We start from the raw sequence: 13,701 nt of genomic DNA, 5'->3' as shown, positions 1-13,701 counted from the left end.
GGGTCTTCATGCTCACAGCTAAGTAAAAAGAAAGAGCCATGGTACTGGCAAATCCACCCTTTGATACCCCCAACACTTTGTCCCTTCCCTGGCACTTCTCCCCCTTTCTGTTCTCCTTAGCACTTCAGGATCTACTCCTTTGGACCAGTCCCCCCTCAAGCACACCCCCATCCAGGAGCACAACCCTCTAAGCAGAACTCCTGAGCCAGAAGCCTCAAATAGAACTCCCTCCCAGAGTAGAATCCCCCCTCACTGGCATATTATGACTCGTCCCGCCCCCTCAGATTCGATCTACCCGGGGGTTCCATGGAAGTCTAGTGCATGGGATGGGAGCAGTTTCCCTCTACCCCTACTCCCTATGGCTCCAGATTTCAAAGTGACCATCCTGACCCCTAGTAGTAGTCTCTACAGTGCTGCTGCTAGAGGTCAATCTTCAATAGAAGCAGTGATTGCCTTTATATAGGAGGATGACCTCTAGCAGTAGTACCATGCAAATATTACTAGGGGTCATTAAGGCCATTTAGAAACTCAGAGCCATGCAGGGCAGAAGCACTACCAGTGAATGGGTGAGATCTGGGGGTAGGGTGGTCAGCGAGAATCAGGCTATGTCATTGGGGTTGTGCTCCAAGTGTGGTTCTACTTCAAGAGACATGCACTGGGAGAGGAGTATGCTGGAGTATGTGCTCTGGGAGGCAGTAGCGTTCCTAGGGGCGCTGACACCTGGGGCGGATTGCCGATGCGCCCCGCCCCCCCGGTGCAGCGCCCCCCCCCCCCCCCGGAACAGCGCGACCCCTCCGGTGAAATAACCCCCGGGTGCAGCGTGACCCCCCCCCGCGAAAGAACACCCCCCCGGGTGCACGCTGCTGGGGGGGGGGGGGGGGGTGCCGCGCGCCTGTCGGCTCTTCGTTTCCATGCTCCCTCTGCCCCAGAACAGGAAGTAACCTGTTCCGGGGCACAGGGAGCATGAAAAGGAAGAGCCGACAGGTGCGTGGCACCCCCCCAGTGGCGTGCACCTGGGGCGGACCGCCCCCCCCTTGGTACGCCACTGCTGGGAGGGCTTCTGTTCCAGGGGAACTATCGAAAGGTGTGGGCCTGAAATGCTGGAGGATGAACAGGAAGGGAGTAAGTGCCAGGGAATTCAGGGGAGGGGAAGGAGGAGAGTAATGGAGGGAGGATCAGGAAAGGCTGCAATTACACCACATCTTTTTCTTTTTTTGTTTAACTGACAGCAGCCAAGCAGTTATCCGCAGTTGTGACAGCTAGTGAGTAGCACCAACCTGTGCACTAGCTGTCATTCTGGTCATGACCAGTGGTCACCCCTTTACCACCTATGATCTGCTGCTACCTGTATTAAGCAGCTACTGCAGGCTTTTACTGTGTTAGCATGGTAGCCAAGCTGATAAATACTTACACAGATAACAGAATGAATTATTGAGATATTATCACAAAATGAAACCACAACAAAGGAAAGGAAAGAAAACAAATAACCAAAATTACCTCTACCATGTCTGCTGTAAAAGAAGGAAGGTTCAACAGACAAAGTAGAAGAGAGTATATAAAGCTTTTACTACATTCTCTGGAAACAAGTTCCAGAGTTTAATTACACATTGAGTGAAGAAATATTTTCTCTGATTCGTTTTAAATTTACTACTTTGCAGCTTCATTGCTTGCCTCCTAGTCCTAGTATTTTTGGAAAGAATAAACAAGTGATTCACATCTACCCATTGCACTCCACTCATTATTTTATAGAGCTCTATCATATCTCCCCTCAGACGTCTTTTCCCCAAGCTGAAGAGCCTTAGCCACTTTAGCCTTTCCTCATAGGGAAGTCGTCCCATCCCCTTTATCATTTTCGTCGCCCTTCTCTGTACCTTTTTGAATTCCACCATATCTTTTTTTAGATGCGGCGAACAGAATTGCACACAATATTCGAGGTGCGGTTACACCATGGAGCAATACAAAGGCATTATAATGTTCTGATTTTTGTTTTCCATTCTATTTGCTTTCTTAGCCGATGCCACACACTGAGCTGAGGGTTTCAACGTATCATCGATACCTAGATCCCTTTCCTGATCGGTGACTCCTAATGTAGAACCTTGCCTCACGTATTGGATTCCTCTTTTCCACATGCATCACTTTGGTATTGCTTACATTAAATGTCATCTGCTATTTGGATGCCCAGTCTCCCAGTCTTTTAAGGTCCTCTTGTAAATTTTCACAATCCTCCTGCGATTTGACACCTTTGAATAACTTTGTGTCATCAGCAAATTTAACTAGCTCACTAGTTATTCCCATCTCTAGATCATTTTTAACTATGTTAAAAAGCAGCGGTCCCAGCACAGACCCCTGGGGAACCCCACTATCTACCCTTTTCCATTGAGAATACTGACCATTTAACCCTACTCTATCTTTTAACCAGTTTTTAATCCACAATAGAATACTGCCTACTATATCACTCTAGGAGTCAACAAAAGAAGAGCATCCACAGGATCACCAGGTCAAACTGTTTATCTCTACTATAATAAAACGCACCTCCAATGTTCTGAAGCTGACTCCGTGGCTTCAGTGAAGGGTTCGTAAGATCATAAGTCTGTCACATTTCTCTCTGCCCCACCCTCGCATCAAAACGTGATGACGTCGAGGGCGGCGATAGGTCCGCCGCCCTCGATGTCATCACATTTTGACGCGAGGGCAGGGAATAGAGAGATGTGACAGACTTACGATCTTACAAACCCTTACAAACCCTTCCCTGAAGCCACGGAGTCAGCTACAGAACGTTGGAGGTGCGTTTTATTATAGTACAGAAGACATAGCTCATGAGTCACAATGTCTACACAGTCAGTTAAATATCGCAGGGTGGCTGCAGGGGGGGGGGAGAGGACAATCGCTGGGTGGCTGGAGGGGGGCAGGGGACAGAGGAGAATCGCTGGGTGGCTGAGGGGGGGGCAGGCTGAGAGGCTGGAGGGGGGCAGGGGAGACACGAGAATCGCTGCATGGCTCAAGGGGGGGCAGGGGACAGAGGGCAATCACACACACTCTCTCACAGACACACTTGCACCCAGCCTCACTCTCTCTCTCTGTCACACACACACACTTGCACGGTGCTGCCAAACACACGCAGAGGGGGGAGAGGCAGGTGGTGTTGACACCAGAGGGGAGGGGAGGGAAATGCAGAGGGGGGAGGGGGTCCCGAGACCTGAGAGGGTGGAGGGGGAGGGCCTCCTGAGACCTGAGAGGGGGGAGGGGGTCCCAAGACTGGGAGGGGGAGGGGATCCTGAGACCAGAGGGGAGGGTGTGCTCATACCAGAGGGGGAGAAGGGGTCCTGAGACCACAGAGGGAGGACGGGAGGTATCTCTTGTCACACACACACTTTCTCTCTCACACACACACACTCACTCGCACACACTCTCGGTCTCACACACACTCTTGGTCTCACACACACTCTTGGTCTCACACACTTGGTCTCAAACACTCTCGGTCTGTGTATCGCACACATACTCTCTCACACTCTCTTTGTCTCACACACACTCTCTCTCACACACACTCTCTCTCTCTCACACACAGTGTATCTGTGTGAAACACACTCTTTCTCTCTTACACTTGCTATGTCTCAAATACGCACTCGCACACACTCTCATTCTAACACACACACTCTCTCACAGACTCACTCACACCCAGTCTCACTCTCTCTCTGTCACACACACACACTCGCACATTCACTCTCTCTCTCTCTCACACAGTCACTCTCACACACAGTCTCTCAAACATACACACTTCAAGGAAAACCTTGCTAGTGCCCGTTTCATTTGTGTCAGAAACGGGCCTTTCTTCCTAGTAGTTTATATATTACAGATTATAAGGTGCTGATGTTGTAAACTGTATTAACATTGGCAGTTAATACACGCAAATCCTGTGGTTTACATGGGCCAGTGTTAATAAGATACAAATGAAGCAAAAGCTATCACCGATAGTAATGGTTGCACATAGAAGTATTTATTTTGGCATTCATGTGCTTGTGTTTTTACTGCACTAATAAGTGATAAACTGTTTGGCATGCTTTTGTATCTTATTTTCCCATCAGTATAGATTTTTTTTATTATCACTAACCCAAGTATTTTTATACGCATTAACCATTTATGATTTAACACATGTTAGTACTTGTACTAATATTGATGCACTTTGGAACACTGGTCTTTTAGCTTTTTTAAAGCTTATGTTTCAGTGAATCAAAAATTGACACCATAAGAAGCCAGATCTTTAAACAGAAACTTTAAAGTGAATCTCCTGTTGAAGATCTTTCCTTTAGTCTCAGTCTACAACAAAGCAGAGGGTCTACAAGGTAGAACCAAGGATGGGATAACACTTAAATTGAAATACAGACCTTTCTAAAGAGTATCAAATAGCATCATATCCCACATGGAATGAGTAGGACCTGGACTGATTTTATTGCAGGGATCTTTGAAAGACACAGGCCTAACTGAACTGCAATAACCTTTTCTAAGACCAAAGAAGGGAATAGTGATCCAAGGGTACAGAACAGTATTAGGTCTATAAAGTGCTGCTACCAAGAGCCAAAGCATTTGAGATTGATTGTTTCCAAATATGAGGCAATATACCCAAAGCATTAAAGCATGTTGCCAAAAGTAAAGTACCCAAACAACTTAAAGAGAAATGCAATTAAAATGTCCAAGTCCAGACTGATACTTTGACCGAACAGCAGAAGCAGGGGTAGGGCTCACACAACTCTCTGGCTAAATTCTGACATGTTAATCCTGGTTAACTTTTCCCTCAACTGTCTTCAAGTTTGATCATTCTCATAATAGATATCTGTGGCACAGAGAATAGCAAATGCATGCAGAACACAACAAGGTGTATAGATGACAAGAGATTCACTAATACATCCTAGTTCAGTGGTGTCTATTCACTCCATTCAGAGATCTGTACAACCTTAGTATAGAGAGGAACAATCCTCTGTTCAGAGATGAATATCTCCTGAGCTGGCTCAAGTACCATTCTTTATGCTTGAGAAAAAATGCTGCTGAGATAATATCTACATCAGGAACTTTGTAGAATAAATCTCCATAAACCTCTTGGGCTCGATACTGCTATTTAACCTGCCAGGAACGGATCCTGGCCAGTTAAATAGCGCTAACCGCTAATATTCGGTGCAAGATAGCCAGTTATCTCCACTGAATATTAGTGCTTAGGGGTGAAATCTATAAATCACGCCTACAAAATCAGCACAGAAAAAAAAAACTGTTTAAGTGGCACCTAAAGTTAGGCATGGTTTATAGAATAGTGCTTAAGCACAGGGATCACGCATAAATTTAGGCATGCCCATTTGCACCAATGAAAATGTGGTGCACATGCTCCTGCCTAAATTTACACATAGAACACCCTTATTCTATAATTGCGCATGTAACTTAAATCCACGACCATGCTGCTCTCCGAAATGCCCATGACCTCCTATTTCAAGCAATGCATGTGCAATTTAGGCATAGATCAGGAGCCAAAATTTATGCACATGCATGTTAATTGATTTCAATTAGAACCAATAATTACTTGTTAAAAGCTAATTATTGGTACTAATTGGCTCATTATTCAACTTAATTGTGTGCACCAATTCCTAAACTTTTAAACAAAACACTGCAGAGACAAATGAGAATTTTCCTAAGAAAGAATCAGTTCATTCTGGTGACATAACCAATTCTCCTAGGGACATCACAGTTATTCCCGACTTTGCTTCAGCTTGGACTGGAGTGTGAACACATTCCAGGGGCTACTGTTGAGACGCTTATTTTACCACAAGTTGCGCTATTTTAGCACAGGGTCTCATAGCATAAAATGGGACCCATGTTAAAGTAGCACAATATGTGGTAAAATAACATGTCTGAACAGTAGCCCACACTGATAACTTTCACCCTCCCCCCCCCCCCACACACACACATACACACACACACGTGTGTGTTCTTATTGAGATGTTCCAGACCAAGCTGGTGCAAAATCTGGGGGTGGAAAACAACCCAACCTGTTCTCGGAGCATACTCTGAATTCCTGTGAGAGGGATGGGGGGTTTGCAAGAAGTCTTTGGAGTTGCAGTCACTGTCATTAAGTGAATTGAATTTTGACCATGCAGAGAAGAAAGTTGAACATAGCAAGACTCCATTCAAATCTCAATCAGCAGTAGTGAGAAACAGATTTGAAATAACACACAAGACAGTGTTCCAAGATTTCATTGTGTCACATGTCTCTAAAATTTCCATGTCACATGTTATCAAACTATGAAAAAGATATCTTTAAAAATATATATTTTCTGTGGTATATAGATTACCGGTGATGGTTAATGTGCTTAAGAATAAAACAAAAATACCAGGATAAATTAAAATAAACTAATTCAGAACAGATGTCTTGCTTATAAAAGGCTTCATAAAAATATGGAATTGCCAGTCAAGGAAAGTTGTTTAGGCTAAAGGGAAAGGGAAATGGGACTTGATATATCGCCTTTCTGAGGTTTTTTTTACAATTACATTCGAAGTGGTTTACATATATGCAGGTACTTATTTTGTACCATGGGCAATGGAGGGTTAAATGACTTGCCCAGAGTCCAAGGAGCTGCAGTGGGAATTGAACTCAGTTCCCCAAGATCAAAGTCTACTGCACTAGGCTATTCCTCCACTCCAAAAATGTGATGAGCTCAACTAGGAAGTCATTAGACATTAGAGCCATTGAGCAACAGGTCAGTCTACTAGATATTAAGAATCTAGCTGAGTGTTGGGCATCTTGTTTCGGCTTGAGCAACAGTAAGCAAAGAAGGAGGAAGCTTGCAAGACACAAATAGAGGGTCTGTTAATCAAGTTTCTTATATATGCATAACATGACTCAGAATATAGACCAGACTGTGAGGGTGGAACACCCTATATTAGAATATTTTAACTCAGCATAACTAATTTCTTTGGAGTACTATAAAACCTAAAAACAACTGAAACCTGAGGATACCTGAAATATCCTTTTTCATGACTTTCAATTTCAAAAACTTGTCTTTAAAAGAAAATATTCTCCACATTTTAGCTGACAAAAAATAACAGATTGAACCTTCTCAGCAGGACAGTAACAAACCCTTTTTATACTGTCAACCTTGCCTGATCACTACTTTAGAAAAATGGAGTTTTATCACATTTTCAAAAGGGTTTTCTATCATTCCCCTTTTTGCATCAGTTCATGCTGCCTGGCAGTCATGTCCAGTTCTTCTGATGGCTTGATGACCACTGCCATCAGACCACTTCTTGGATTCATCCTGAAATCCTACATGGCACTTGAGCTGTAGGGAGATGCAGCATAGACTAAACTGCTACATTACACAGCTACTGTTGCCACAAATAGTATCACAGAGCAGCTGAAACTAAATTCTGTTCATGGCATTCAACTACAGTTACCGCTCTACAGTTTCTCTGTTTCATTAAACCTTGAACCCCATGGCAAATATCAGCTTCTGCTTCTTCATTTTTCTTTATACTTTAAGTTATACTGTATGCATCACAGTTCTCTACTGTTGCATTGGAAACTTTGAATAACACAAATTGAAAAACACTAGAAAAACCTCTCAAAATTAGCAGCCTGTATGGGATCCAACTGTGTGCCTTATTACTAGCTAAACATCTGCTATTTGCTGTGGAATCTGATGTTCTCCTAACCCTCAAATATATCCCAGCATCCTCTTAACATTTGTGGCCTCTCCCTACTTTACGCTCATCTCTCCCCACGCAGAGCATCTGCAGTCCATTCTTGGACACCATATCACTTCCCAGCAGAACATCTAATTCTGGATCCAGCTCTCCTTCCACACATACTTCATCTCTGGCCTTCTTCCAGATACAACCACACATTTTCATCTGTGCATACATCACTGTCATATTTCCGGCAATAGCACCATCTAATTAATGAACCAATCAACCAACCCACCAAACTCCCATGACCACTCATCCACCACGTCATGAGGAGCTCTCTATTTTTCTGCTTTAGTTAATCACGCTATATAATCTTCCACATCTTTTGCTTATTTTCCCTAAATCTCCCTGTATACTTCTTATGTAATGCAGAGCTTTAGTAGCTGTACCAGGCCTGGAGAAAACTGGAATCTTTGTAGGTTATGATCCTTTAATAGCAAAGGGGGTATTTTACTAACGATTAGCTTGAGTTATCTGCAGCAGGTCCCATTTTATTCCTATAGGCCCTGCTACAGATAACTTGAGCTAATCTTTAGTAAAAGACCCCCACCCCCCCAAATCCTTTCATTATTTTTACTCTGGTCTGATAAAATGCTTCATAACCTACCAAGATACCCTTATCATCAAAAGCAACATTTCTAGTTTTAACAACAGTGATCACATATGTGATCAATTTTATCTTTCTAAAAAACAATCCTCATGTATGTCAAATCTTCTGCTAGATTCTGCACAGGTATGAAAACATTTCTGTAATGACATGGATAAAAGGAAATACATTTCAACACACAATATTCCATGTGTCACCTTGCAGCTGTGTTGGCGATGACTTTTAGACTGCTTGGGTTCCGGATTAGCTTGTCTAGGATGCTGACAATCTGCTCAAACTTGGGTCTGTTGTTCCTGTCTTTTTGCCAACAGTCCAGCATCAGCTGATACAGGGCAGCTGGGCAGTCCATGGGGGGAGGCAACCGATATCCTTCATCTACAGCTTTAATTACCTGCGTGAATACAAACATTTTATGATTTTTATGAGGACATGGCTGATTCTCCTTACAGAGTGAATAGCATATGACTAGGACATTGTAAGGGCAATTCTATAATTTGCTACCTATACTTATATGTCACTTATGCACTATGTGCTATTCTACAAGGTAGAATGAAAGTGCCTTAGCGTGTAACTGCAAACGGCATGCACATGGCAGGATCATGGGAGGAAATCTTGGTCATCTAGGAAAAGGTGAGGCTCTTTCATAATCTAGAGTTCTCTTGGAAGCTATGAAGCTGCTGTTGCAATTGGAGGCTACAAGCCGAGCGATGTTCCCATTTTTTCATTAATTTGTAGTCTGGGCACCTCTGATAATTTCAGTCGAGGTCCTTGTTTCTTGGCTCAGCATCCGAATTTATTCACATAACCTGCAAAGTAATCAGACTGTTTGGACCCCTGAGGCAGACCATGTGGCCAAAACATGGCCCATGTCAGGGTCCTTTTTGTTTTAATAAAGAACTGGTTCTAACCGCACGCCATTGTATATATTTCTTGTTGTCTCCACTGTTTTGGATCTTAGCAGCGTGGGAGGGACATGGGTGTGTCTCCAAATTTATACATATAACATAGATTACTGTCAGTTATATGCATAACATGGTGCACTTTGATACACAGATTTACACCTGCTATTTACCTGGCATAAATGGTCACACTTAAATTTAAGTGTACCAAGCCATGTTCACTCTAGTATTCTTTAACAGCATCTTGGCGCACAGATACCATTATAGAATTGGTGTTCAGTTCATGGCATCTTTCCGCCCAATATTTAAAACCATTTAACCGGCCAGGTTAACGGAACTTAGCCGGCTATCCGGGAATATTCAGCGGGAGATAACTGGCTATCTCCCACTGAATATTACTGGTTAGCATCTAACGGATAACCGGTTATATCATACGATATAACTGGCTATCTACCAATATTCGGTGCATCGCCAGCTAAGTTTGACAGCCAGATTTAGCCGCCAAAATAGTAGGTATATATTTGGCCAAACTTAACCCAGCCAAAATACACCCGGATATTCAATGCTGGTCACCAGACATGGCCTGGCATTGAATATGTGGGCTCATCGCTGACCACAGGAGGCAGCCCAGCTACCTCCTGTAGTCTGAATATTGGGCCCAGTGTGTCTAACTGGAAACACCAAATTATAAAATCACCCTCTTCATGTTTAGACATATTTGTTTGGATTATTTAACTTCTCTTCATAGCATGGTAAAGAAGACAGCTAGCTCATAGGCTAGAGTATACTCACATCCTGATTGGACATCTCCCAGTAAGGCCTCTCACCATAAGACATCACCTCCCATAAAACAATCCCATAACTCCACACATCACTGGCAGAGGTGAACTTGCGGTATGCAATGGCTTCTGGTGATGTCCATCGAATTGGGATTTTCCCTCCCTGCAATCAAAAAAGTAAAGGTAAGTAATAATCTTATTAACTGTGTCAACATGAGCTCATCTGATTTATAATAATCATAAGTTAAAGCTAAACTCAGACCATCCAATCAAGTGGCAGTACAGAAAACAAACAAATATAAAGCATAATTAATGAAATGATTTTACAAATAACCAGGTCTTCAGTAATTGTCAAAATCTTAAATAATTCTGTTTGCGTCTTAAAGGCCCTGTTTACTAAGCTGTGCTATAGGTGCGCTAGTTTTTTTTAGCGCACACTAAAAACGCTAGAGCACCTTAGTAAACAGGGCCCTAAATCTAAGGGTAACAAGCTCTTTTAAAATAGCTTCTTTATTGAGTGTTTCAGCAAATATAGGGGTCCTTTTACTAAAGTGTGGAAAAATCTTAACAAATTTTAACGTGTGACTTTCCTATGTGCTAAGAGCAGATTTAAAGTGGCATTGTTTTTTGGTTCTTTTTTTTATGTGTAAGTCAGGCACGTATGTGGTACCTGCAAAAAATTAATGCAGGAGCACTTATGGTTAACTATTTAGGGAGTGTTCAGTGTTTCCACATTAACTCTGTGTTATCCAAATTAATGTGCACTAACCATAACTCGCTAGCTGAATAATATGAGAATGCCAGCTCTCCACCAATGCCATGCCTGCTCCCAAAATTACTTTTAAAACATTTATACTGCAAAATCCTTTAATGAGTTTTGAGATAGCCTGTTCCCACGTGCTAACCACGCATAAAGGGCTTAATGCCCTTTAATAAAAAGGGTCCCCTAAATACTTTGTCAGCACTATAATATTTTTGGATTATTTAACTTCTCTTCGTAGCATGGTAAAGAAGACAGCTCAAAGGCTAGAGTATACTCACATCCTGATTGGACATCTCCCAGTAAGGCCTCTCATCACAAGACATCACCTCCCATAAAACAATCCCATAACTCCACACATCACTGGCAGAGGTGAACCAAACCCCTCCAAGAAAAATTGCATTGGCTCCCAATCAAAGAACGTATTACCTTCAAAATCTGCACCCTGGTACACAAAATTATCTACGGCGAAGTCCCAGGCTACATGACAGACTTGATAGATCTACCAACCAGAAACACAGCCAGATCATCATGAACATACCTACACCTCCACTACCCAAACTGCAAAGGACTCAAATACAAAGCAACCTACGCATCTAGCTTCTTCTATATAAGCACACAACTATGGAACTCACTGCCAAAAGCTGTGAAAACAACCTACAACCATCTAAACTTCAGGAAATCACTAAAAATCAACCTGTTCAAAAAGGCATACCCTACCGATCCAACATAAATGCCTACACTGTGCAACACAGCAAAACCAAAGCTTGTAATGGACACTATATAACCTCTCCTCTCTTCGATCCCCATTGTGCCTGAACCTTAATCGACCACAACATCACCATGTATTTGTTTCTCTACCGGACTTGGCGAACGCCTTTACGGTACCATGTAAGTCACATTGAGCCTGCAAATAGGTGGGAAAATGTGGGATACAAATGTAACAAATAAATAAATAAATAAATATTTTAGAAAGGCCTTTACGTTAACCAAACTTCCTAAAAAAATAAGGGCCCGACATTCAGCTGGCGGCGGGCAGCGCTTTTGCTGTCCACTACCAGCGTTAAACCTGGATACTCAATGCCGGGCTGTTTCCAGTGGCTGGCATTGAATATCCAGGTTGGGTTTTTTTTTACCTCTGAAAAGTTAACTGGTTATGCCAATATTACTAATAAAAGGAGCCCTAATTGCACACTGTAAATGTATGTTATTGGTAAACTGGCCCTTTTCCATGAAAATGAAACTGCAGAACATAATGCACATGGTATTACATCAGCACACTTAGTAAATTGAGGGGTCCTTTTACAAAGGCACGCTGAAAATGGCTTGTGGTAGTGTAGGCACAGGTTTTGGGCGCACGCTGATTCATTTTTCAGCACAGCTGTAAAAAAGGCCTTTTTAAAATTTTTGACGAAAATGGATGTGCGGCAAAATGAAAATTGCTGCTCGTCCATTTTGGGTCTGAGACCTTACCTCCTCCATCCATTGACCTAGCAGTAAAGACTCACATGGTAGCCGGGTGGTAATGACCTACGCGCGTCAAATGCCACTCAGCCAAAAATAAAAAAATATTTTTCAGACGTGTGTATTGGACGTACGCCAAAAATGAAATTACCATAAGAGCCACACGGTATCTGGGTGGTAACTCCATTTTGGCGCACATTGGGCTTGCATTGACGCTTACACGGCTTAGCAAAAGGACCCCCTATGTTGGTACATCCCTACTCATAGGGTGAAAAAAGTTAGACCTGAGACAATGAAAACTGCAGTAAAGGATTATGAGCAAGATGGATATGGAATGACCAAGATGGATACAGAAAATATTCACTAGACAGTTTTGCATTTTTCCTTCATTGTCATATGCACCAGAAATGAAAGGCGGTGTTGTTAGACCCTATTGTTTGCTATCATTCTCCAGGCAAATCTAGGACACATGATTTCCTCATGTGTCTCTTTCCTATTTCCCTTCAGGAGCCAAACACCTGGAACAATGTCTTCTGTTTTTCATTCTGTGATTGCTTCTCTTAAAGAAAGCAGATTACATTTAAAGCTGGATAAGGATTTTATTTATCCCCTCTAGACCTTTTGAATTTCTATCATTGGAAGGAAAAGGGATTTGGACTTAGCTCATGCTTTCTCAATAGCTCAAGGCAAGATATATTCAGGTACAGTGCAGGGGGGTAGCCACGGGTGGGCCTGGGCCCATTCATTTTCATCCCAGGCCCACCCAGCAATGGCCAGTCTGACTTGCAAAACAAAAAAAACAGCCACTTTTAAGTGCCAGTTTTTAGAACACCACACTCCCTCCTGATCTTGTCTCTCTTCTGTTGCTGCTGCTGTGGCATGCATCAGACAATTCAAAGGGTCGCCGGCAGCATGTAAGAATTGCTAGTAGCAATTCTTACTTGCTGCCGGCGACCCTTTGAATCAACTTCGTAAGACCTGTCCTTTTTTTGCAGTGTCTGATTTTACTCAACTGCTTTATGCTTATGTGATTTCGCATATTGATTATTGCAATTTATTGTTTCTTGGATTACCTCATAAGAGTTTGAAGAGACTTCAGCATGTTCAGAATGCAGCTACTTGGCTTCTGATGAACTTGGGCTTATGTGACCATATTACACCAATTCTTTTCTCTTTGCATTGGCTTCTAGTTTAGAAACAGTGTATTTTCAAAATGTTGGTGCTAGCCTTAAAGGTTTTTCATGGGATGGCACCAAAATATGTTTCAGACAAATTGTCAATCTATGGCCCTGGACATTTGTTGCATTCTCAGAGTGAGAGGCACTTTCTTTTGTCTTCTTCTAGGTCTTTCCATCTTGAGTGTGCTGATTCTCGAGCATATTATTATTCCATGACCTGGCTGTGGAATAAAGTCCTTCCTTCTGTAAGATTAATGAATGATTTATTAGGGTATTGTAGAGTTGTAGA

The 13,701-nt window shown here is 42.6% G+C and overlaps 1 protein-coding gene across 2 annotated transcripts in view; it reads right to left on the bottom strand.

Annotated features, from left to right (window-relative positions):
• Window positions 1-13,701, bottom strand: part of EPHA3 (EPH receptor A3) — a 356,754-nt gene that overhangs the window by 30,516 nt on the left and 312,537 nt on the right. For both annotated transcript variants that reach the window (XM_030204248.1, XM_030204249.1), the window contains exons 14-15: window positions 10,024-10,173; window positions 8,530-8,723 (exon numbers count right to left, since the gene is read on the bottom strand). In XM_030204248.1, coding sequence (XP_030060108.1) covers window positions 8,530-8,723; window positions 10,024-10,173 — 344 coding nt within the window. The remainder of the gene's footprint in view (window positions 1-8,529; window positions 8,724-10,023; window positions 10,174-13,701) is intronic.

Source organism: Microcaecilia unicolor, chromosome 5, assembly GCF_901765095.1.
Source record: "Microcaecilia unicolor chromosome 5, aMicUni1.1, whole genome shotgun sequence".
NCBI lineage: Eukaryota > Metazoa > Chordata > Amphibia > Gymnophiona > Siphonopidae > Microcaecilia > Microcaecilia unicolor.
This window is presented reverse-complemented; position numbering and strand designations above follow the sequence as displayed.